This window comes from Pristiophorus japonicus, chromosome 16 (assembly GCF_044704955.1).
Source record: "Pristiophorus japonicus isolate sPriJap1 chromosome 16, sPriJap1.hap1, whole genome shotgun sequence".
Lineage (NCBI taxonomy): Eukaryota > Metazoa > Chordata > Chondrichthyes > Pristiophoridae > Pristiophorus > Pristiophorus japonicus.
In genome coordinates this window covers 68,767,586-68,793,029 of record NC_091992.1, presented here as the reverse complement: position 1 = coordinate 68,793,029, position 25,444 = coordinate 68,767,586, and the positions used below count along the sequence as shown (strand labels likewise).

The window sequence follows — 25,444 nt, the reverse complement described above, 5'->3', positions numbered from 1 at the left end:
TGCCCCACAAGATTCAGGCCGCTAAATTCAAATAACAACTTGTATTGATAAAACACCCTTTAACGTAGACAAACATCCAAAGTCACTTCACGAGGCACAATAGGACAAAAGGAGATAATCGGAGTGACCAAATACTTGTCGGAGGTGGGTTCTAAAGGATGGCCAAAAGGAGGAGGAGGAGGAGGTTAAGAGGAGTTTAGGGAGGGAATTCTAGAATGTGGAAGACTTAAAACTCAAGTTGCAAGTTACAGCAGTTCTTCCACAAGTCAAAAGGCCCATTATGCCTTATATTCCAATATATTTTGTGGCTTACGAGAGAAAGGTTCAAGGTAGAACTTTCCAACGTTTAGAACTAAAATTCTAAAACATCCGTTTGCTGCTGATTTAAGAAAATGGGTAAAAATCAGCACATTAATAATCTCCATAAAATTCCATTGGCAAAAGATGTAAACAATCAAGCATAAGAACCAAGACAAGGCTCACAAATGATCCCCTAGACGGCTTTTGGTACCCAAATTTATTGGCACAATTGCTATTCCAGCTTCCCCGTGACTTTTCTTTTGGCTCAGCTGGGTGTTTCACATATACAGAAATCCATGACCATGTTAAAGACTAGGAACACACTGTACTTATTTATTCCCAAGGTATGAGTTCAGTTAGGAGTGCAAGGGTTAGCAGATGCTCTGTTGGTTATTCCCAAGGTAAGTAACTCATTTTTCTTCATTTGTATTATACTGATTGTATGCCCCAATATATTCTTTGCCTCATCTCCAAACACATATATTGCTGGGAGCATTTCTGCTTTAAATCGGAATTGACCTTCCCAACCTGCTAACTAGTCAACTGGCTTCCTTCATATTGCGATTAAGCAGTTTGTAGTTTACATTCCTGTCTAAATACCATGTATGAGTACCCAAGGAATGAATGACATCATCCAAAAACATCAGGTTCCACAAGTAGGCTGACAACACTCAGCTCTATCTCACCAGTACTAGGTTAGCAGAAATTTCCTCCAACAAAATATTGGGAAGACCGAAGACATTGTCTTTGGTCCCTTCTCCCCTGTGCTCACTGACCTATATTGTCTCCCAATCAGACATCACCTCAATTTTAAAATCCTTATCCTTGTTCTAAAATCCCTCCATGACTTCACTTCTTCCCATCGCTAACCTCCTCCAGCCCTACAAGCCTTCGAGATCTATGCACTCCTCCAATTCTGGCATCTTGTGCATTCCTGATTTTAATCACTCCACCATTGGCGCCCATGCTTCCAGCTGCCTTGGTCCTCTGTTCTGGAATTCCCTCCGAAGTGTCAGCCATGGCTCAGTTGGTAACACTCCCACCAGATTAAGTGTGTTCCACTGCCACTCCAGAGATTGAGCACAAAAATTTAGGCTGATAGTCCAGGACATTACTGGTGCACTGCTAGAGGTGCTATCTTTCAGCTCTTCCGAGGTCCCATGTGCTCTCGGGTGGATGCGAAAGAAACCATGGCATTATTTTGAAGAGCAACAGGTGAGTTATCCCTGATCTCTTGGCCAATATTATCCTTCAATCAACGTTACTCAAATAAAGATTATCTGGTCATTATCAGTGTTGACTGTGGGAGCTTGCAAATTGGCTGCTGCGTTTCCAATACAACAGGGACTACATTTCAAAAGTACATCATTGGCTGTAAAGCGCTTTGCGACATCCTGTAGCTTTTGGTCATCTTTACTGATAGTCTGTGGCTTTGTCTATATTTTTATTGATATCACTCATTAAGTGCCCTGGGATATTTTACTACATTAAAGGCGCTATATAAATGCAGGTTGTTGATGCAAAACAAGACAACTTCAATAATTTGTAATTGTCCTTGGTTATGTTTTTCTGTTGTTGCAATGTTTCCCCACTTCTAAGTTAAGAGAGCCTAGGCATATTCTGGGAAAGCCAAGGCTTAGGGAGCCCTGATCAAAGAGGCAAATTTGTAAATTTTGTTGCAGGAACAATACCGAACATTTACAGGAAAACGAGAGAGTAAATCACCTCTACTTCATGCCAATAGGCAAAACCCATTCTAGCCACCAGCACCACTGATGAGCTTCCCAAGATTTGTCCAGCCACAACCATTCTACACTTTAGGGCATTGGTTTGCAGGGTTATTTGGAGCCAATTAGAAAGAATCTCAGCCTGTGTGACTGGTCTACTCCTCCAGTTTCCAATGATGAGCCAGAACGGCTGGTCAATCAGTGCGTGGAGTAAGGTGGACTTGCTTGGCTCTGGCATTGAATTATCAAGTCTGCCAGAGACCTGAATTAGTTCCAAACTTGATATTTTAAGGCACCCTGCTTACTCTCCACCACAGGAGGACAGCCACTACAGACAACTGCTTTTAATAAATGCTTGAAGACCATCATATGTATGAACAGAACTAACCTCTCCATGTTTCTTCGCTTTGCTCTTCTCAGTGCCACAATGCCTTCTTTTGCAAATGCATCCAATGATAATGGATCAACACCCTGCCAAATAAACATGTCAAATTTAACACGCCTTTTAGAAAATAAAGGTACAAATGTAAATTAAGCATGAGCCGGCTGGGGAGAGTAAATCCGCAGTTAAGATTTTAATTGAAACTGCAACTTGAAGTTATAAATGGGTGGGGAAAAGAAATATGCAGGTAGGGACAGCAGCTGTAGCAAACCAAGTGCCCTGCCATGTTCAACTGAAGGTAGGAAGCATGGCAGCAAGATGCACAGGTACAAATACTGCTCTCTCATCCTAAAACAGAGACTGATTGCTGTAGTAATGTTATAGGTAGAGTTCACTTATGAAGGGGTGAAAGATATTTTCTGAAATTTGGTTACAAATATGTTTAAATTAGAGACAAGTTAACGTTGTGAGTTTGAGTCAGATATTAGGTCTAGTAATTAAAGCTAATTAGTATATTTAAAAAAATCTCAGCCAGGGCAAGAGTTGAGGCAGTCTAATTGGTTTGTGTGTGTTGGGGATGAAATACTGATCCAATATTTTATAAACTGGAGTCTACAACTGGTTGGGGGAAGGCAAGTTGAATAATTTGCTGATACTCGCAGTGATGGCTGACGTATGAAGTAATGGCTACTTGGGGCAAGGTGCTGAGAAAGTGACCAGTGCTGACAGAACTGTGCTTATGCAAGGAGTCAACACCTTCATGAGAAGGTAGGAGGGCAAAGACTGGCGCGAAAAAAAGCATGAATGAAATTATGCCACCAAAGCACTCACCTTTTGGTTAATAACTACAAATCCTTTATTAGATTCGTCACAAACTTTTCTCTTAAGTGCTATAATTTTATTAACTCTGTCTTCAATGAACTTTCTCTCAGCTTGTACAAATTTTTCTCTTTCATCAGCACTTTTGTAGAAGAATCCTGAGTTTACTTCTCTGAGGACAAATAAAAATGGCTGGTTATTGTAGGAAATTTACAGGTAAAGCTGCATTAAAAGCCTTATTCAAACCAGTAAAATTGATATAACCAGAAATATTCAGTAATCAATTTTAATTTAGCGATCTAGATCAGGCACCATTTTAATTAACATCGGACAGAATTATAGCCAAGTTACAATCACTAGGAATGGGTTTCTACTTTTCAAAATGCCAAATTCAAAAAATGTTTCCAGTGCAGCAACTTTAGTTGATCTTTTAGTGCAAACTTCCTTTTACCACAAGGTAAATAATTTACATTTCTCGCGTTCCAGAATATCCGCTACATTCTGCCATTATGACACAACCAAGCACAAAATCAGTGGAGCAGAGTGAAATCAAATTTCCATCACACCACGAGGTTCAGTGCAGTGCCCCAAGATGCTTTGCTATAATCATAGAATGGATACAGCACAGGAGGACATTCCGTCCAGTGCCTGTGAAAGAGCTATCCAATTATTCCCTGCTCTTTCCTCATAGCCCTATAAATTTTTCACCCATCAATTATTTATCTGATTCACTTCTTAATGTTACTATTGAACCCACCTCCCCCATCCTTTGAGGCACTGCATTCCAGATCACAACTCACCTTGTAAATGTTTCTTCACGTTGACTCTGGTTCTTTTGCCAATTACCTTAAATCTGTGTCCTTTGGTGACCCAACCCGCCTGCCACTGGAATCAGTTTCTCCATCAAAACCTTTCATGCACAAACACCTTAACCGTCGCTGCTCTATGGAGAACCCCAGCTTCTCCAGATAACTGAAGTCCCTCATCCCCATTCTCGTAAATCTCTTTTGCGCCATCTCCAAGGCCTATACATACGCTCTGAAGTGTGGTGCCCAGAATTGAACACAATACTCCAGCTGAGGCCTATGTAGTGTTTTATAAAGGTTTAGCATAGCTTCCTTACTTGTGTACTCTATTCCCCTATTAATAAAGCCAAGATCCCATATGCTTTTTTCAATAGCCTTCTCAACTTGCCCTGCCATCTTCAAAGATTTGTGTACGCACACCCCCAGGTCCCGCGACTCCTGAACTTTCCTTTTTAAAATAGGTTCCACACTTCCTGCTCTCAACACAGGTTGCTGTCAGGTAATAGCTACCTCACCCTCAAAACGTATAGTTTTAAATTCAGCAAAGGAATGGCAAAGCCTAACAGCACATACGTCTTTTCATACTCCAGTGAAACATTGCAGGTAAGAATGTAAGCATCTTCTACTCTTTTCTTCATATCTGGATGACGAGCACCATGATCCAACACTAGTCCTCTCACCAGGCTGTAAAATAAAAAGTTCCAATTATAAATCACTATTTAAAAAGGGAACAACCATGAAAGGAACAGCTTCATCAAGTCACAGCTACATTCAAATAAAGGGACCATTTTATTTTATTTTTTTAAATTTACTCATACAGATTTATGCACCATCAAAGCTAATCCACTGTTACCTGTTGCATGTCCAGACCATTCCAGGATTTTCTGAAAACCTTAACCTGACCAAGTGCTGATGTATCTCCAGACTGAGGTACAGTCAAATAACAGGCAAGTCCAGACTCAATCCAAAAGGATCAAATACATGCTTCATTCTCTTGCTGCCCTACAAATCAGTGCCCCTAGAATTCTGCAGCAGCACCAGGCAAGGAAGTGTACATTTTACAGTAGCTCTAACCAGTTCCTGCAGTACCATGTATTTTAAAACTTTAGTGCAAATGCTATTTTGTTGAAAACGCCTGTAATTTCAATCAAATAACTGCATTAAAAGTAGAAATTACAATTAAAAATTATGTCACATAAAAATCACCAACAGTAAAGATATATACATTAAAATAATTTAAATCAAATAATAAAGTCCTAAATATATAGCATTGAGCTAGTTACCAAATTAAATCACATGAAACCACTAAACTACCAAAGAAATACAAACCAGTTTATAGTAGATATAATAGTCCATGTCTGCCCTGGCTCGTTACAGCAATTCAAAATCAATCCAAAAAAAGCTGCCTGCTCTCCCCATAACCCTACTTACTAATCCGTTTCAAATGCTGTGTCTACTCTTCCCTTAAAAAGGTAGTCTGTGCTCAACCGCTTCCTGCTCCAACAGACTACGTGAAGAAATTTATCCCAAGCTCTCCTGTAAACTTTAAATTGATGACAATTTGTCACTGATTCCCCATTCACTCCATCAAATACTTTTAAAGACCTTACATTTCCTTCTAGTCCTCTCTGCTCAAGTGTGAACAGGCCCGAGTATCCCATCTCTGTGTGTTATCGACACTGTACACTCCGTGAGTTTAATGTACTTTCTATAATGGGGTGCTCAAAACTACACAATAATCCATTTCTTCTGCATTGTTGAACAAATTTCCTCCCTCATACCTCTCTTTTAAATTGAAGTTTTACTTTAATCTACGCAGCCATGGAACTATCCCTTGATGCACCCGTAATTTAAAATATTGGTTTTCTACTCTCCACCTCTCATTTGAAAATGCCCCACTGCTGACGCAATTGCTAACTTCACAGCCCAATTAAATTCAACAAGATCCCTTCTCATCCCACTGACCATATAGCACGCTCACCTTCCACCGCACAGGCAGGAACTGCCAACTGCTCGAGCGCCCGAGCTTGATGGGTGGCTGGCGTCACTGCAGTGCATACAGGAAGCTGAGAGTTTTGTAAACAGCACATTTCAGTAGATGGTCAACCTCCAGGCAGACCAGACAGGCAAGTGGCAGAAATCCCCAGGGGTGTGGCAGTCAAGTGTTGAATACCACCAAGGGTGACGATGCAGTCACAAGCAAGAGAAGAAATGCAGTTGTTATAGGGGATACGATAATCAGGGGATAGACGGTCGTTTCTACAACTGCAGATGAGAGTCCCGAATGGTGTGCTGCCAGGGTAAAGGACATCAGCAAACAGGTGCAACAACTTGCATTTATAAAGCACCTTTCACATAGTAAAACATTCCAAGGCACTTCACAGGAGCATTATTAAACCAGATGTGGCACCGAAACACATGCAGATATTACAGCAAGAGTCAAAGTCGGAGGTTTTAAGGAGCGTCAAAGGAGGAAAGAGAGGTACAGCGGCATAGAGGGAGGGAATGCCAGCACCCAGGTAGCCGAAGGCATGGCTGTCAAAGGTGGAGCGATTTAAAATCGGGGATGCTCAAGGAGGCCAGAATTGGGAAAGTGTAGGAGGAGATTACACCGATAGGGAGGAGCGAGGCCATAGAGGGATTTGAAAACAAGGGTGAGAATTTTTTTTTTTTATTATTTTTTTTAAAAAGGGGGTTGCTTAACCGGGAGTCAATGTAGGACAGCGAGCACAGGGATGATGGGTGAACAGGATTTGGTGCGAGTTAGGTAGCAGAGTTTCGGATGACCTCAAGTTTACATAGAGTAGGATGTGGGAGGCCAGCCAGGAGTGCAATAGAACAGTAGAATCTAGAAATAACAAACACATGGATGAGGGTTTCAGCAGCAGATGAGCTGAGGAAGGGGCCGAGTTGGGCGATGTTAGAGGTGGAAATGGGTGGTCTTAGTTACAGCACGGCTGTGTGCTTGGAAGCTCATTTCAGGGTTCAATCTGATACTGAGGTTGCAAACAGTCTGGTTGAGACTCAGGGAGAGGGATGGAATCTGTGGCTAGAACCGTAGAGGAAGTTTGGTCCTGTGGGCTAGGGGAAGGATGGGAAGTGGCAGAGGCAGCCAATTGGTGCTCTCAAACTAAGAGACAAAATAAGTCCATGTGCTCCTTGCATTTGTTGGAGGTGAGGGTGGAGGAGGCAGGGGAGAGGGGTTTAAAAAGACTGTTTGCAGAAGAGAAAAAAAGCATAAAAGTTATTTGTATTCCAGAATGATCTTGGAATAGTGAGCAGTTTTTGCAGATGAAAACAGGACCCGATCGTGCTTTACTCTGGTCCAGCCACATCTGGCGGACAATAGCTAAACCAATCGTTCACCATATCTTCAAATCTGCATCCCTTGGAATTAAGGGAGCAGTACCAAGGGGAACGGCCAGGGTAGAGTAATAACTTTAATGGGGAGTAGGGCAAAGGTGGTGGCAAAGTGTGTTTGAGCAGATTGGTAGCTGCAGAAATGTCATGGCCAAAGACAAGACATTTGGAGTTTTGTTTTGTAAGTGCCATTGTAAGTGAGTTGGGAGTGTCTCCCCCACCCCCACCCTGTGGCAGATAAGAAAAGGAAATAGGGTTGGGAGGGGGAAGTGGGTGGAGAGCAATACAAGGAAGTGGTTAGAGATGGGAGCAACGAGGCTATGCGAGATGGCAAGGTCAAGAGGATGGCCATGAATATGGGTTGGGAGAGATTAAGGGAGCATAGAAGGGCACAGAACTCACGAGTGAGAGCATGATGAATTGAGATAGAGGTTAAAATCACTGAGGATGAGAAGTCGTTTGGTGCAGAGGCTCAAGGAGGAAAGCGGTGAAGATATCTCTGCGAGAACATTCTAATGGTACTTGGGGGAACGAGGATTTCAAATGAGAGGTGTGGAATGAGGAGGAGAAAGCCAGAGGAGTACAGGTACAGACCAGGGTGTGATTTGGTGCCAAGAGCCACTCCGCCACTGTGACTGTCTGGGCGGGCAAGTGGTGGAAGGTATAGCTAGTTGGCAAGGCTTCATGTAGGGGGACGGCGTCATCACCCTTCAGCCAGGTTTCCGTCAAGGCCATGATGTCGATGTAATCATCCACAGCAAGCTCATGATGGCAAGGAATGAACATGCTGGAGGGAGCTGGAGAGTACATGGAGTAAGCAGGACGGGGAGGAGATTGGCAAGATTAGACCCGAGCAAGCAAGCTGGGAGGGTAGGTCGTAAAGAAAGTAGGATGGGACAGTTGGGGTTATTGCTCCTAAGGAGGCAGAGATGAGTACCTCGCTGAGCCTTTCAGAGGATGTCAAGAGAGCACAGAAGGAAGCATGAGTTTGTCAGCTGTGACTCAGTGGGTTGCACCCTCGCCTCTGGGTCAGAAGGTTGTAGGTTCAAGTCCCACTCGAGACTTGAGCACAAAATCTAGGCTGACACTCCAGTGCAGTACTGAGGAAATGCTGCACTGTCAGCGGTACTGTCTTTTGGATGAGAGGTTAAACCGAGGCCCTGTCTGCTCTCTCGGGTGGACATAAAAGATCCCATGGCACTATTTTGAAGGGGAGTTATCCCCCGTGTCCTGGCCAATATTTATCCCTCAATCAACATCACTGAAATAGATTATCTGGTCATTATCACATTGCTGTTTGTGGGAGCTTGCTGTGTACAAATTAGCTGCTGCGTTTCCTACATTGCAACAGTGATTACACTCCTGTAAAGCGCTTTGAGACATCAGGTGGTCATAAAAGGCACTATATAAATCCAAGTCTTTCTTCTTTCTATAGGCTTATCTAAGAGGGAGTCAAGACTGGGAAGGGATTTAAGGGCAGAGTACCCAAAAAATTGTGACAGTTCACAAATGCCAGTTCTTGGCGCATAAGAGAACCAACACTTGCGAGGCCTCTTCGGGCGCGTGCGCACATCGTAACCACCTGGAGGTGTCGCAATTTACGGCTGACTGTGTCCCCCAGCTACTCCAACTCAAAAAGCTTGAGCACGAGTGCAAGCAGTCCAACATCTTTCCTGCACATGTGGTCATCCCAGCCATAGGGCATATCCAGAACAGTCCACATTGTGGTCTGTCCTTGCCATATCCCATACTAAACTCCTGTCTCAAGGTTTAAGTTTTTTTTAAAAAAGTGACATATCCGTTCAGATATAACTGAGACAACTGTACCTCAAAGCTGAACTTCCATCAAGGCTAAACTCCAGTCCTGCTTTTGTACTGCACTAGAGGCATACCGTTAGATAATAATCTCGTTAGTACAACTTACACACTAGCCCAACTGACAAGGGAAGAGGAAAAACAAGAGTACTTGTCCTTCTCCCAACCCTCAAACTTCCTACCAAGCAGCCCACTAACAGAAGAGCACCAGAAAAGCATTGTACCTAAAGACAGTGAGTTCCAAAGATCCCCTTTATGATTAACAAGCCTATTTCACATTTAAGACTTACAGCTAAACTTTCCTGTTTAAATTTTTGCTGCGATTATAACAAGATTAGAGTCTGAGTACAGGTACAACGTCTGAAATCTGGAATCCTGAGGACGGAGTCCGTGACGGTTTTTGGGTTTTGCTGGATTTCAAACAAGTAAATCAATAGTCTGAAATCCAGAATCCTCAGGACCGAATCCGTGGTGGATTTCGGACCGAGGCGGACTGAATCCGTGGTGGATTTCGGACCTCGTTGTCCGCCAATCTTCGCCGAAATGTCCGGTTTTCGGAAGTCCAGATTCAGGATATTGCACCTGTATTACAAATTGGTACCAAACGATCAGCTAAAAGGTTGATACAGATGACCCTGCCACACCCAATGCAGAGCAGTCAACTTCCAGATACTTACTTTGTGTCACTCTCAGTTTTGTGCTTCATCTCCATAATTTCAACCATGAAGAGATCAATGGGTTCATTTGGTTTCTTCACAGCCAGCACAGCATCGACTACAGCCTAAAAGTGATCAAACACTACAAGTTGGATATCCATTTCTTATCAATTGTATTTTGCAACACATCATAATCTTAATATTTTCCCAGCAAGAAATCTTTACACTCAATTTAAATGCAACCATGATAGAAAACAGTCCCAAGATTGTTACATTGAAACAGTACATTGCTTTACTTAACCTATGAATTCTTGCCAAGAATCAAACTAGACACACAATCAATCTCTTGTGGCATTGGGTAAAGGACCATAGGATAATTGGACCAGGGTGCGTAGACACAATTCAGTCCCCATCTTTGTACATTGTCGCCATATTTATATAAATCCATTATAATTCCAAGATATATTTATTATGGAAACATGCCTATGCAAACGTGTCACATTGTAATTACATCGTCTCAAGAGTGGTGATGCTGTGGGGGGGGGGGTTAATTAATATGCGACAGGTTTACACGGTCAGTTTCCACATGAATGTGGACATTTAGTATAATATTATAGATTTGCAATGTTCATATCTACAAAAATGTGTGTTCACCTTTGAATGTTGCTGTGACAGGACGCAGCACCAATTTAAATCAAGAAAGTGAAGATACTCTAGCATGATGTCTGACTGCTTTAACTATAGAAGAGCTAATGCAGAATTCGGTCATGCACTAGTCATCTAACGCCCGATTACTTATCGACTTGATTCCAATTATGCGTTTAAGACAGAACTGAAATGAGGGAAATTCCTTTTAAACACCAATACCAATGCCTTGAATATCTAGCGTCACTGCAAAATGTAACATTACGATGAAACACCGAAGACCCCAAGAGGATCTTCAATGCAACTTCACACTTTGAAAATGAACTTGGGTTCAAAAGCATCTAAAAGTCTAATTTAAAAAGACATGACATCATAAATATAACTAGATCTGCTTGAATAGGGCACCCTCCACATGCTCGTTTTTCTACTGTTCCCAACACATTTAATTGAAATTTCCAAAATTCTTTAATCACCACATCTGCCAACCCTTACCGCTGAGAAATATATTTTAAACGGGCGGGGACCGCCAAGTTCCTGATCATATAAAAAGTATTGGCCAGAATAAACTTAAAATCAAACAGTCCTAGAGTGTAATTAATCAGAAACTATGGCACTCAAAATAAAATGGAGGTTTAACGCACTTGTGCCAAAAGAGTTTGCATTTTAAGTTTACATGATATGGTATTTAATAACAAAAGTAAAGAAGAAAAACAGAACATTTTGAATACACGAATACCTCGGTTAAGATATCTGCCAATTCTCGGTGCACCTTTGTGCGCAATGATGTCCTGGCTACATGGACAAGAGTCTCTCTGTCCATCTCTTTAGTTATTTTCACCTGCTCCAAAATCTCAAGGGCCTTCTCTTTTGCTGCTTCAAACCCTTCGGTCACAATCCTGGGATGCAAACCCTGAATAGAAATAACATGTCACTTTGTAAAAATAAAATAGTCACAGTACATTTTGCTAAACAAAATTACATCTGCTGTACAGTGACACGTCTGAAATCCAGAAACCTCGGGATCGAGGCCGTTCCGGATATTTCCGGATTTCGGAACGTCTTGGCCTGGGTCGGGAAAGGTAGGGAGGGGAGGTCGGTCGGGCCGCTGAGGCCGGATTTCGGAATATTTTACGGTTTCCGGACGACCCCACCACGGATCGGCCCTCCTAAATTAGTCACAGAGCAATTTTAAAATTCTCACCCTGGTTTTCAAATCTGTCCATGGCCTCGCTCACTCCTCCCTCCCTCCCTCCTCTAGCCCCACAACTTGCAGATTTGTGCACTCCTCCAATTCTGGCTTCTTGCGCAGCCCCAATTTTCATCATTCCACCATTGGCTGTTTCGGCGCTAAGCTCTGGAATTCCCTCCCTAAAACCTCTCTGCCCCTCCCATCTCCTTTAAGACGCTCCTTAAAACCTACTTCATCTGTCCCAATATCTCCTTATGTGGCTTGGTGTCAAATTTGATAAGACTCCTGAAGCACCATGGGACATTTTATTACATTCATGCACTATATAAATGCAAGTTGTTGTTTAAATGCAAGAAAGTACACATCATCTAACTTACAGCAGTGTGATAAATACACCTACTGAACGCTTTCATTCCATCACACTTCGAAATACAAAGAGAACACAAGACACCAGGCCCAGGGAGCAGGTTCTTAACTGACTTTTGCGAGGACCCAGCATTTATTTAACAGCAGTGTTTATTTACGTCAATCAGAATTTCTGGCCGCAAAGGGACAATCCTAAATGATACACTATTCCATACCATTTATGAACGGAGATTGACATCGTTGCTCAACATTCCCATTCAGAATGTCTCTATAGACAACCTCCCATTCTACAATCAAATTGCATCTCTGACTCAGCCATGCTGAGAAGCAAATCATATGCAGCTCAAAAGTATTGTATATTAACTTCCAAAACCCTAACCAAATGATGTATTTGTTACCTCTGAAATGTAGAGATCAGCTTGTTTCAGCAGCTCACCAATAATCAGCACATTAGAAGTGGTGCCATCACCAGTCATGTCATCCTGAGCTGTAGCCACTTTAGCTATTAAAGAGGCTGTTGGGTGTTGTATTTGCTGTAACAGAATAATTGGCATCTTCAAAAGCAATACTTTTTTGTACATTTGTCAATCCCACCGACACGAGTGCATTTATTATTTATCTCAATTCCGTGCATATTAGACTGAGGAACATAGGAACACAGGAGGAGGCTATTCAGCTCGGAGCCGGCTCCGCCATTTAATCAGATCACGGCTGTTCTGCACCGTAACTCGATCTACATGCCCTGGTTCCATATTCCTTCATATCATTACATAACAAAAATGTAATCATTTCCCTCCTAACTTCAACAGCTTTGTGGAGGGTTGCAGATTTCCACTACCCTGTGTGTGATGTGCTTCTCAACATCACAGTGCAGCGGAAGGTCAGAGTGCAAATCTAAGTTTGGTAAGTGGGAGAGTTTGGGCAAGTGGGAGCAGGAGGTATTGCTTTGTCTTGTTTTCCCCACCAGGGGCGAAAAGAAAACGAAGTGCGACCACAACAAGAGGTTCGGGGATGTCGGAGCGGCCTATAGAGGCCAGCGGGTGCAGCTGCAGCAGGGAGAGAAGGCAAAAAAATAAAAATAAATCGAAAGGTGACGTCACAGCCAAGGGGGTAAGTGATTGGCGAGTAGTTTTTTCTTTTTCTTTATCAGTAAGTAACATTTAGCATTGTTGTTGCCAATTAAGTTAATCTAGGGGTTAAGTCATGGCAGGAGAGCTCGGACACGTGTTATGCTCCTCCTGTACTATGTGTCCCCGACTACTACATATATGGGAAGTGTATCCGGCTGCAGCTCCTGACAGACGCATTGCGGCACTGGAGCTGCGGGTGGATTCACTCTGGAGCATGCACCATGCTGAGAATGACGTGACTAGCACAGTGAGTTGGTCTTACCGCAGGTAAAGGTTACACAGCCAGATAGGGGATGGGTGACCAACAGGAAGAGCAGTGGAAGGAAGATAGTGCAGGGATCACCTGCAGTATTCCCCTGCAAAACAGATACACTGCTTTGGGTAACTGTTGAGGGGGATGACTCATCAGGCGAGGGCAGCAGCAGCCAAGTCCATGGCACCGTGGGTGGCTCTGCTGCACAGGAGGGCAGGAAAAAGAGAGGGAGAGCTATAGTGATAGGGGATTCTATTGTAAGGGGAATAGATAAGACGTTTCTGCGGCTGCAACCGAGACTCCAGGATGGTATATTGCCTCCCTGGTGCAAGGGTCAAGGATGTCTCAAAGCGGGTGCAGGATATTTTGAAGGGGGAGGGTAAACAGCCAGTTGTCAGGGTGCATATAGGTACCAACGATGTAGTTAAAAAAAAGGAATGACGTCCTATAAGATGAATTTAGGGAGCTAGGAGCTAAATTAAAAAGCAGGACCTCAAAAGTAGTAATCTTAGGATTGCTACGTGTTAGTCAGAGTAGGAATCTCAGGATAGCTCAGATAAATACGTGGCTTCAGGAGTGTTGCAGAAGGGAGGGATTCAAATTCCTGGGACATTGGAACCGGTTCTGGGGAAGGTGCGACCAGTACAAACTGGACGGTCTGTACATCGGCAGGATTGGAACCAATGTCCTAGGGGGAGTATTGGCTAGTGCTGGTCGGGAGGGGTTAAACTAATATGGTAGGGGGAATGGGAACTTATGCAGGGAGACAGAGGGAAGTAGAATGGGGGCAGAAGCAAAAGATAGAAAGAAGAAAAGTAAAAGTGGAGGGCATAGAAACCCAAGGCAAAAAGCAAAAAGGGCCACATTACAGCAAAATCCTAAAGGGGCAAAGGGTATTAAAAAGACAAGCCTGAAGGCTTCTGTGCCTCAATGCGAGGAGTATTTGGAATAAGGTGGACAAATTAACTGCGCAGATAGCAGTTAACGGATATGATGTAATTGGCATCACGGAGACATGGCTCCAGGGTGACCAAGGCTGGGAACTCAACATGTAGGGGTATTCAATATTTAGGAAGGATAGACAGAAAGGAAAAGGAGGTGGGGTGGCGTTGCTGGTTAAAGAGGAAATTAATGCAATAGTAAGGAAGGACATTAGCTTGGATGATGTGGAATCTGTATGGGTGGAGCCACGGAATACCAAAGGGCAGAAAACGCTAGTGGGAGTTGTGTACAGACCACCAAACAGTAGTAGTGGGGATGGGGACAGCATTAAACAAGAAATTAGGGACTCGTGCAATAAAGGTACAGCAGTTATCATGGACGACTTTAATCTACATATTGATTGGGCTAATCAAACTGGTAGTAATGCGGTGGAGGAGGGATTTCCTGGAGTGTATTAGGGATGGTTTTCTAGATCAATATGTCCTTGTTTCCAGTCTACTTTAGCCAACTCTGCCCTCATCCCACTGTAGTCCCCTTTGTTTAAGCATAGTACGCTCGTTTCTGACACAACTTCCTCATCCTCAATCTGTATTACAAATTCAACCATATTGTGATCACTCATTCCGAGAGGATCTTTTACTAGGAGATCGTTTATTTTTCCTGTCTCATTACACAGGACCAAATCTAAGATGGCTTGCTCCCTTGTAGGTTCTGTTACATACTGTTGTAGAAACAATCCCGTATGCATTCTATGAATTCCTCCTCAAGGCTACCCCATGCGATTTGATTTGACCAATCGATATGTAGGTTAAAATCCCCCATGACCACTGCCGTTCCCTTTTCACATGCCTCCATTATTCACTTGATTATTGCCCACCCCACCGTGAAGTTATTATTTGGGGGCCTATAAACTACGCCGACCAGTGACTTTTTCCCCTTACTATCTCTAATCTCCACCCACAATGATTCAACATTTTGTTCATTGGAGCCAATATTATCTTTCACAATTGCCCTGATATCATCCTTTATTAACAGAGCTACCCCACCTCCTTTCCCTTCTTGTCTATCTTTCCGAATCGTCAGATACCCCTGTATGTTTAATTCCCAGTCTTGGCCACCCTTGGGGAAGTGTGACTATAATATGGTAGAATTCTTTATTAAAATAGAGAGAACTTGGGGTCAGATAACTTTGATGGTATGAAACATGAATTGGCTAGAATAGACTGGCGAGTGATACTTAAAGGGTTGATGGTGGATAGGCAATGGCAAACATTTAAAGATCACATGGATGAACTTCAACAATTGTCCATCCCTGTCTCGAGTAAAAATAAAATGGGCTCAACCGTGGCTAACAAGGGAAATTAAGGATAGTGTTAAATCCAAGGAAAAGGCATATAAATTGGCCAGAAAAAGCAGCAAACCTGAGGACTGGAGGAATTTTGTAATACAGCAGGAGGAAAATAGAATGAGGGGAAGTTTGCTGGGAACATTAAAAATGACTGCAAAAGCTTCCATAGATATGTGAAGAGAAAACGATTAGTGAAAACAAATGTAGGTCCCTTGCAGTCAGATTCAAGTGAATATATAATGGGGAACAAAGAAATGGCGGACCAGTTAAACAAATACTTTGGTTCTGTTTTCACGAAGGAAGACACAAATAACCTTCTGGAAATATGAGGGGACCAAGGGTCTAGTGAGAAGGAGGAACTGAAGGATATCCTTATTAGGCGGGAATTTGATGGGATTGAAGGCCGATAAATCCCCGGGGCCTGATAGTCTGCATCCCAGAGTACTTAAGGAAGTGGCCCTAGAAATAGTGGATGCATTGGTGATCATTTTCCAACAGTCTATCTACTCTGGATCAATTCTTATGGACTGGAGGGTAGCTAATAAAACTGTTTAAAAAAGGAGGGAGAGAGAAAACAGGTAATTATAGACCAGTTAGCCTGACATCAGTAGTGGGGAAAATGTTGGAATCAATTTTTAAAGATGAAATAGCAGCGCATTTGGAAAGCAGTGACAGGATCAGTCCAAGTCAACATGGGATTTATGAAAGGGAAATCATGCTTGATAAATCTTCTAGAATTTTTTGAGGATATAACTAGTAGAGTGAGACAAGGGAGAACCAGTGGATGTGGTGTATTTGGACTTTCAAAAGGCTTTTGACAAGGTCCCACACAAGAGATTAGTGTGCAAAATTAAAGCACATGGGATTGGGGGTAATGTACTGACATGGATAGAGAACTGGTTAGCAGACAGGAAGCAGAGAGTAGGACTAAACGGGTCCTTTTCAGAATGGCAGGCAGTGACTAGTGGGTTACCACAAGGTTCAATGCTGGGACCCCAGCTAATTACAAATGTACATTAATGATTTTAGATGAAGGAATTGAATGTAATATCTCCAAGTTTGTAGATGACACTAAGCTGGGTGGCAGTGAGCTGTGAGGAGGATGCGAAGAGGCTGCCTGACAGGTTAGGTGAGTGGGCAAATACATGGCAGATGTGGTATAATGTGGATAAATGTGAGGTTATCCACTTAGATGGTAAAAACAGCAGGACTGATTATCTGAACGGTGACAGATTGGTAAAGGGGGAGGTGCAACGAGACCTGGGTGTCATGGTACATCAGTCATTGAAGGTTGGCATACAGGTGCAGCAGGTGGTGAAGGCCTTCATAGCGAGAGAATTTGAGTATAGGAGCAGGGAGGTCTTACTGCAATTGTACAGCGCCTTGGTAAGGCCACACTTTGAATATTGTGTACAGTTTTGGTCTTTTAATCTGAGGAAGAACATTCTTGCTGTTGAAGAGCGTAGCGAAGGTTCACCAGACTGATTCCTGGGATAACAGGACTGACATATATGAAGAAAGACTCGATCGACTACGCTTGCATTCAATAGAATTTAGAAGAATGAGAGGGGATCTCATGGAAACATAACATTCTGACGGGATTGGACAGGTTAGATGCAGGAAGAATGTTCCCGATGTTGGGGAAGTCCAGAACCAGGAGTCACAGTCCAAGGATAAAAGGGTAAGCCATTTAGGACCGAGATGAGGAGAAACTTCTTCACCGGTCTATAATTCCCCGTTTTCTCTCCCTCCTTTTTTTAAAAAAATCATCATCATAGGCCGTCCCTCGGAATGGAGGAAGACTTGCTTCCACTCCCAAAGTGAGTTCTTTGATGCCTGAACAGTCCGATACGAGAGCCACAGACCGTGTCACAGGTGGGACAGACATTCGGCAAGGGAAGGGGTCAGTGGGGCTGGTTTGCTGCGCACTCCTTCCGCTGGTGATTGGTGAGTAGCTTTTCTTTTTCTTTTTTATATCAGTAAGTAAACTGTAACATTGTTGTTACCAATTTAAGGGTATCAAAGGGTTAAGGCATGGCAGGAAAGCTTGGTCACGTGTTATGCTCCTCCTGTACCAGGGACTCGGGGACACTTCCGGTGTCCCTGACGACTACGTGTGAGAGAAGTGTATCCGCCTCCATCTCCTGACGGACCGCGTTGCGGAATTGGAGCTGAGGGTGGATTCACTCTGGAGCTTCCACGATGCTGAGAATGACATAAGTGGCATGTGTAGTGAGTTGGTCTTACCGCATGAGAAGGATCCACAGCCAGCTAGGGAATGGAAGACCAGCAGGAAGAGTAGTACAAAGGAGGTAGTGCAGGGGTCCCATCTGGTCATCCCCCTGCAAAACAGATACACTGCTTTGAGTGCTGTTGAGGGAGATGACTCATCAGGGGAGAGCAGCAGCAGCCAAGTTCATGGCACCATGGCTGGCTCTGTTGTACAGGAGGGCATGAAAAAGAGTGGGAGAGCGATAGTGATAGGGGATTCAATCATAAGGGGAATAGATAGGCGTTTCTGTGGCCGCAACCGAGACTCCAGGATGGCATGTTGCCTCCCTGGTGCAAGGGTTAAGGATGTCTCCGAGCGAGTGCAGGACATTCTAAAAAGGGGAGAACAGCCAGTTGTCGTGGTGCACATTGGTACCAACGACATAGGTTAAAAAAAGGGATGAGGTCCTACGAGACGAATTTAAGGAGCTAGGAGCTAAATTAAAATGTAGGACCTCAAAAGCATTAATCTCGGGATTGCGACCAGTGCCACGTGCTAGTCAGAGTAGGAATCTCAGGATAGCACAGATGAATACATGGCTTGAGCAGTGGTGCAGCAGGGAGGGATTCAAATTCGTGGGGCATTGGATCAGGTTCTGGGGGAGGTGGGACCAGTACAAACCAGACGATCTGCACTTGGGCAGGACCAGAACCAATGTCCTAGGGGGAGTGTTTGCTAGTGCTGTTGGGGAGGAGTTAAACTAATATGGCAGGAGGATGGGAACCAATGCAGGGAGACAGAGGGAAACAAAAAGGAGACAAAAACAAAAGACAGAAAGGAGATGAGTAAAAGTGGAGGGCAGAGAAACCAAAGGCAAGAAACAAAAAGGGCCACTGAATATAAAAGGGCTGCAGGAGAGGTCAAAACTAAAAATCATGGTTTAAAAACTAGGATGAAAACACAACCGAAATGCACACAGCATTCGAAATAAAGTAAATGAGTTGACGGCAAAATCTTTACAAATGGGTATGATTTGGTGGCCATTACAGAAACATGGTTGCAGGGTAGCCGAGACTGGGAATTAAACATACAGGGGTATCTGACGATTCAGAAAGATAGGCAAGAAGGGAAAGGAGGTGGGATAGCTGTGTTAATAAAAGATGATATCAGGGCAGTTGTGAGGGATGATATTGGCTCCAATGAACAAAATGTTGAATCACTGTGGGTGGAGATTAGAGATAGTATGGGGAAAAAGTCACTGGTGGGCGTAGTTTATAACTTCACGGTGGGGCGGGCAATAATCAAGTGAATAATGGAGGCATGTGAAAAGGGAACGGCAGTGGTCATGGGGAGATTTTAACCTACATATCGATTGGTCAAATCAAATCGCACGGGGTAGCCTGGAGGAGGAATTCATAGAATGCATACGGGATTGTTTCTACAACAGTATGTAACAGAACCTACAAGGGAGCAAGCTATCTTAGATTTGGTCCTGTGTAATGAAACAGGAAAAATAAACGATCTCCTAGTAAAAGATCCTCTCGGAATGAGTGATCACAATATGGTTGAATTTGTAATACAGATTGAGGATGAGGAAGGTGTGTCAGAAACGAGCGTACTATGCTTAAACAAAGGGGACTACAGTGGGATGAGGGCAGAGTTGGCTAAAGTAGACTGGAAACAAGGACTAAACGGTGGCACAATTGAGGAACAGTGGAGGACTTTTAAGGAGCTCTTTCATAGTGCGCAACAAAAATATATTCCAGTGAAAAAGGGCGGCAAGAGAAAGGATAACCAGCCGTGGATAACCAAGGAAATAAAGGAAAGTATCAAATCAAAGACCAATGCATATAAGGTGGCCAAGGTTAGTGGGAAACTAGAAGACTGGGAACATTTTAAGCAACAGCAAAGAATGACTAAAAAAAGCAATAAAGAAAGGGAAGATAGATTACGAAGGTAAACTTGCGCAAAACATAAAAACAGATAGTAAAAGCTTTTACAGATATATAAAACGGAAGAGAGTGACTAAAGTAAATGTTGGTCCCTTAGATGATGAGAAGGGAGATTTAATAATGGGAAATGTGGAAATGGCTGAGACCTTAAACAATTATTTTGCTTCCGTCTTCACAAGACACAAAAACCATGCCAAAATTTGCAGGTTACAAGAATGTGGGAAGGGAGGACCTTGAGACAATCACTATCACTAGGGGGGGGGGGGGGGGTAGTGCTGGACAGGCTAATGGGACTGAAGGTAGACAAGTCCCCTGGTCCTGATGAAATGCATCCCAGGGTATTAAAAGAGATGGCAGAAGTTATAGCAGATGCATTCATTATAATCTACCAAAATTCTCTGGACTCGGGAGGTACCAGCGGATTGGAAAGCAGCTAATGTAACGCCTCTGTTTAAAAAAGGGGGCAGGCAAAAGGCAGGTAACTATCGGCCAGTTAGTTTAACATCTGTGGTGGGGAAAATGCTTGAAACTATTATGGAAGAAATAGCGGGACATCTCGATAGGAATAGTGCAATCAAGCAGACGCAGCATGGATTCATGAAAGGGAAATCATGTTTAACTAACTTACTGGAATTCTTTGAGGATATAACGAGCATGGTGGATAGAAGTGCACCGATGGATGTGGTGTATTTAGATTTCCAAAAAGCATTCGATAAGGTGCCACACAAAAGGTTACTGCAGAAGATAAAAGTACGCGGAGTCAGAGGAAATGTATTAGCATGGATAGAGAATTGGTTGGCGAACAGAAAGCAGAGAGTCGGGATAAATGGGTCCTTTTCCAGTTGGAAATCAGTGGTTCGTGGTGTGCCACAGGGATCAGTGCTGGGACCACAACTGTTTACAATATACATAGATGACCTAGAAGAGGGGACAGAGTGTAGTGCAACAAAATTTGCAGATGACACTAAGATTAGTGGGAAAGCGGGTTGTGTAGAGGACACAGAGAGGCTGCAGAGATTTGGATAGGTTAAGCGAATGGGCTAAGGTTTGGCAGATGGAATACAATGTCAGAAAGTCATCCACCTTGGGGAAAAAAAAAAACAGTAAAAGGGAATATTATTTGAATGGGGAGAAATTACAACATGCTGTGGTGCAGAGGGACCTGGGGGTCCTTGTGCATGAAACTCTTTTTGGTCATTCCAATTACAGGGCCTCGAAAGAGTCCTGTATTGTTATCCCAAAAGGTTAGTTTACAGGTGCAGCAGGTAATCAGGAAGGCGAATGGAATGTTGGCCTTCATTGCGAGAGGGATGGAGTACAAAAGCAGGGAGGTCTTGCTGCAACTGTATAAGGTATTGGTAATGCTGCACCTGGAGTACTGCGTGCAGTTTTGGTCACTTTACTTAAGGAAGGATATACTAGCTTTGGAAGGGGTACAGAGACGATTCACTAGGCTGATTCCAGAAATGAGGGGGTTACCTTATGATAGATTGAGTAGACTGGGTCTTTACTCGTTGAGAGTTCAGAAGGATGAGGGGTGATCTTATAGAAACATTTAAAATCATGAAAGGTGCAGACAAGATAGAGGCAGAGAGGTTGTTTCCACTGGTAGGGGAGACTAGAACTAGGGGTCACAGCCTCAAAATACAGAGGAGCCAATTTAAAACCGAGTTGAGAAAGAATTTCTTCTCCCAGAGGGTTGTGAATCTGTGGACTTCTCTGCCCAAGGAAGCAGTTGAGGCTAGCTCATTGAATGTTTTCAAGTCAAAGATAGATAGATTTTTAACCAATAAGGGAATTAAGGGTTACGAGGAGAGGGCGGGTAAGTGGAGCTGAGTCCATGACCAGATCAGCCATGATCTTATTGAATGGCGGAGCAGGCTCGAGGGGCTAGATGGCCGACTCCTGTTCCTAATTCTTATGTTCTGCCTGCGCTTGGCCGCTTCTCATTCCTTGCGTTGAGACTTGAAGAGTTCAACGCCCTCCCGGATGGACTTTCTCCACCTCGGGCGGTCTTCGGCCAGGGTGTCCCAGGTGTCAGTGGTGATGTCGCACATTACCAGGGAGGCTTTGAGGGTGTCCTTATAACGTTTCCACTGTCCTCCTTTGGCTCGTTTAACCACGAAGGAGCTCCACATAAAGCATTTGCTTTGGGAGTCTCGTATCTGGCATGCGAACTATGTGGCCTGCCCAGCGAACCTGATCAAGTGTGGTCAGTGCTTCAATACTGGGGATGTTAGCCTGGTCAAGGACACTGATGTTGGTGCGTCTGCCCTCCCAGGGGATTTGCAGGATCTTGCGAAGACATCATTGGTGATACATCTCCAATGATTTGAGGTGCCTTCTATACATCGTCCATGCCTCTGATCCATACAGGAGGGCGGGTATTACTACAGCCCTGTAGACCATGAGCTTGGTGGTAGATTTGAGGGCCTGGTCTTCAAACACTCTTTCCCTCAGACGGCCGAAGGCCGCACTGGAGGCGATGTTGAATCTCCGCATCAATGTCTGGCTTTGTTGGTAAGAGGCTCTCGAGATATGGGAAATGGTCCACGTTGTCGAGGACCGTGCTGTGAATCTTGATGATTGGAGAGCAGTGCTGTGCGGCGGTGACAGGCTGGCGGAGGACCTTTGTCCTACGGATAGCCTATGCTTTCATATGCCTCAGTGAATACATCGACTATATCCTGGAGTTCAGCTTCTGAATGTGCGCAGAAGGCGGTGTCGTCTGCATACTGCAGCTCAACGACAGAAGTTGGGGTGATCTTGGACCTAGCCTGGAGGCTGCTTAGGTTAAACAGCTTCCCACTGGTTCTGTAGTTTAGTTCCACTCCAGCAGGGAGCTTGTTGATTGTGAGGTGGAGCACGGCAGCGAGGAAGATGGAGAAGAGGGTTGGAGTGACGACGTAGACCTGTTTGACCCTGGTCCGGACGTGAATTGGGTCTGTAATGGATCCGTTGGTAAGGATCTTGGCCTGCATGTCATCTTAAAAGCAGGCGAAAGATGTTGACAAACTTTTGGGGGCATCCGAAACGGAGGACACTCCATAGATCCTCAAAGTTGACAGTGTCAAAGGCCTTTGTAAGATCGAAAAAGGCCATGTGTAAGGGCTAGCGCTGCTCCCTGCATTTAACCTGCAACTGTCATGCCCCTGGGGTACAAAATACACATTGCGATTCCGGAAGGAGCTCCTCGGCCACAGGGAGAAGTCGATTGAGGAGAACTGTAGCGACAACTTTCCCAGTGGCTGATAGCAGGGAGATTCCCCTGTAGTTGCCGCAGTCAGACTTGTCCCCTTTTTAAAAAAATGGTCACGATCACTGCATCTCTGAGATCCCCAGCATGCACTCCTCCCTCCAGGTGAGGTCATGTATCTGTGCCAACAGCGCCTCTCCGCCATACTTTAGCGCCTCAGCAGGGATTCCATCAGCTCCCGTAGCCTTGTTATTCTTCAGCTGTTTTATGGCTTTGCCTATCTCGTGCAACATTGGAGTTTCACCGCTGCTGACTTGCACCGATCCTGTCACTGCTTTCCAAATGCGCTATTACATCTTTAATAATTGATTTCAACATTTTCCCCACTGATGTCAGGTTAACCGGTCTATAATTCCCTGTTTTCTCTCTCCCTCCTTTTTTAAAAAGTGGGGTTACATTAGCTACCCTCCAATCCATAGGAACTGATCCAGAATCCATGGAATGTTGGAAAATGATCACCAATGCATCTACTATTTCAAAGGCCACTTCCTAGGGTACGAATAGTTAATTTGTTACAAGGAAAACAGCAGCCGTTATGGCAACATTTACAGTAATGGTTTCAAGTTTCATATGGCAAATTACTTTCAAAACATCTATGCCAGTTATGATTTATTTTAGATTTAACATTGTCCCCTCTGGATTTTTTGGGAGGAGGGGGAAACCATATTACACTTACCATTTCATGCAGCAACACATTACCATCTTTGGTCAGCTTGATATCCCCAGCTCCAGAGACGAGCCTGAGAAAAGAGACTACAGCAAATTAATAAAAGGACATTCAAACCATCACTTTACTACATCTTTTGTGCAGTTGTTAAAACTTTCACAATCAAGTTTCAACGTGTAACACCCTCAGTGCGGGACGGGAGGGTGGGTGTACATTAACGGCCCAAAGCCCCGGGCTCAGCCTGCAGCCGGGATTACGGGGCCACTGAGCCGGGCGGACACACAATGCCCCGCATTTCAAACTCATTCTCCAGAATCTTGTCGAGGAAATGTCGGCCGCACCGCAGCCCTCCCGCACTACGACCCTCATCACCCACCCCCCCAAATAATCCCAAGGCCCTCCGACTCCGGTTAAACCACGTGCCGCCGGCTTAAGCCGCGCACTAGGCCGCAACCCTCCCGCTGCCGCCGGTAACTCACATTTTCATGGTGCCTTTCGGCCCCAGGTTAGTCCTCAGCACATCCTGCAGTCCCCGAGCCGCACTAATGTTGACCGCCAGAGCGGCCTGAGCCCTGGCCACCTCCGCCTTCGGGTTTAGCGCTTTGATCGCAGACATGGCAGCTCCCGAACACACAACCGCCGCTCCGAGATAAAACCTCGCCTCACTGCCGTCGCCAACCGCCCGCCCTCTCACCCCACTGGCTGCGCTCCCCGGATCCTCCGCTCTGTATGGCCAACCGACACGTCAATCACACGCGCTCGGAGCATTGCAGCCGCACCCAGGTCCCGCCTCCACCGCGCTGATTGGTTGATAGAGCATTACTCACCATTTGTATGGTGAGAATCCCTGTCAGTCATTGCGCCACCGCTTTCGCGGTCGCTGATTGGTTCACAATCACGTTACTAGCCGGCAAGTTGGAGAATTTTCTGGAAGCTTCTCGAACAAAACCGCGTGTGAACGAGATATCAGCAGTGCGGCGGGTGCGCCAGACCCCAGTATCCATTCGGGTTAGTGCGGGCGCGGGGCCGGAAGGGGCACTTTCATAGACCGTCACCGTGGGTCAGTCTGTGGGGGCTGGGACCAACCAATTACACATGGTCAGCAATCATTCACCCACCATCAACCATCCCCTCCCCTCACAAATAACATCTACCCCTGCCCCTGCCCCCCACACACTAACCACCCCTTCTTCCCCGCCCCCACACGAACTACCCCCCCCACCACACTAACTACCCCTTCTTCCCCCCCCCCCCACACTAACCAACCAGCCCCCCCCCCACGAACCAACTGCCCCTACACCCCACCACCAACCACCCCTCCCCCCACACTAACCAAACACCCATCCCCCCCCACACGAACCAACCACCCCTCCCTCCCCCACTAACCAACCCCCCCCCCACCAGCCACCTCTCTCTGCCCCCCCCACACTAACCAACCCACCCCCCTCCCACCCACCCACCCCACACTAACCAACCAACCATCCCTCCCCCCCCCACACACTAACCAACCTTCCCCCCGCCCCACACTAACCAACCACCCCCACACCAGCCACCCCTTTCCCCCCTCCACATAACCAACCACCCCGTTCCCCCCCCACTAACCACCCCCTTCTCCCCCC

At 44.8% G+C, this 25,444-nt stretch overlaps 2 protein-coding genes and 1 non-coding gene across 4 annotated transcripts in view; 1 reads left to right on the top strand and 2 right to left on the bottom strand.

The window, feature by feature from the left end:
* Positions 1–24,510, bottom strand: part of cct6a (chaperonin containing TCP1, subunit 6A (zeta 1)) — a 29,825-nt gene extending 5,315 nt beyond the window's left edge. The window contains exons 1-8 of the mRNA XM_070857413.1: positions 24,305–24,510; positions 23,835–23,898; positions 12,464–12,598; positions 11,247–11,420; positions 9,887–9,990; positions 4,608–4,718; positions 3,241–3,400; positions 2,416–2,498 (exon numbers count right to left, since the gene is read on the bottom strand). Coding sequence (XP_070713514.1) covers positions 2,416–2,498; positions 3,241–3,400; positions 4,608–4,718; positions 9,887–9,990; positions 11,247–11,420; positions 12,464–12,598; positions 23,835–23,898; positions 24,305–24,441 — 968 coding nt within the window. The 5' untranslated portion in view covers positions 24,442–24,510. The remainder of the gene's footprint in view (positions 1–2,415; positions 2,499–3,240; positions 3,401–4,607; positions 4,719–9,886; positions 9,991–11,246; positions 11,421–12,463; positions 12,599–23,834; positions 23,899–24,304) is intronic.
* LOC139227349 (small nucleolar RNA SNORA15) lies at positions 10,508–10,636 on the bottom strand. Its single transcript, XR_011587432.1, has one exon. It is a non-coding gene; the product is annotated as a small nucleolar RNA SNORA15 (small nucleolar RNA).
* Positions 24,511–24,744: 234 nt separating the features above from the next.
* dhx33 (DEAH (Asp-Glu-Ala-His) box polypeptide 33) overlaps positions 24,745–25,444 on the top strand; it is a 71,999-nt gene continuing 71,299 nt past the window's right edge. Inside the window, exon 1 of one of the 2 annotated variants that reach the window (XM_070857412.1) lies at positions 24,745–24,833. The gene's annotated coding sequence lies outside the window, so the exon portion shown is untranslated. The remainder of the gene's footprint in view (positions 24,834–25,444) is intronic. The other variant, XM_070857409.1, reaches the window with a different exon arrangement.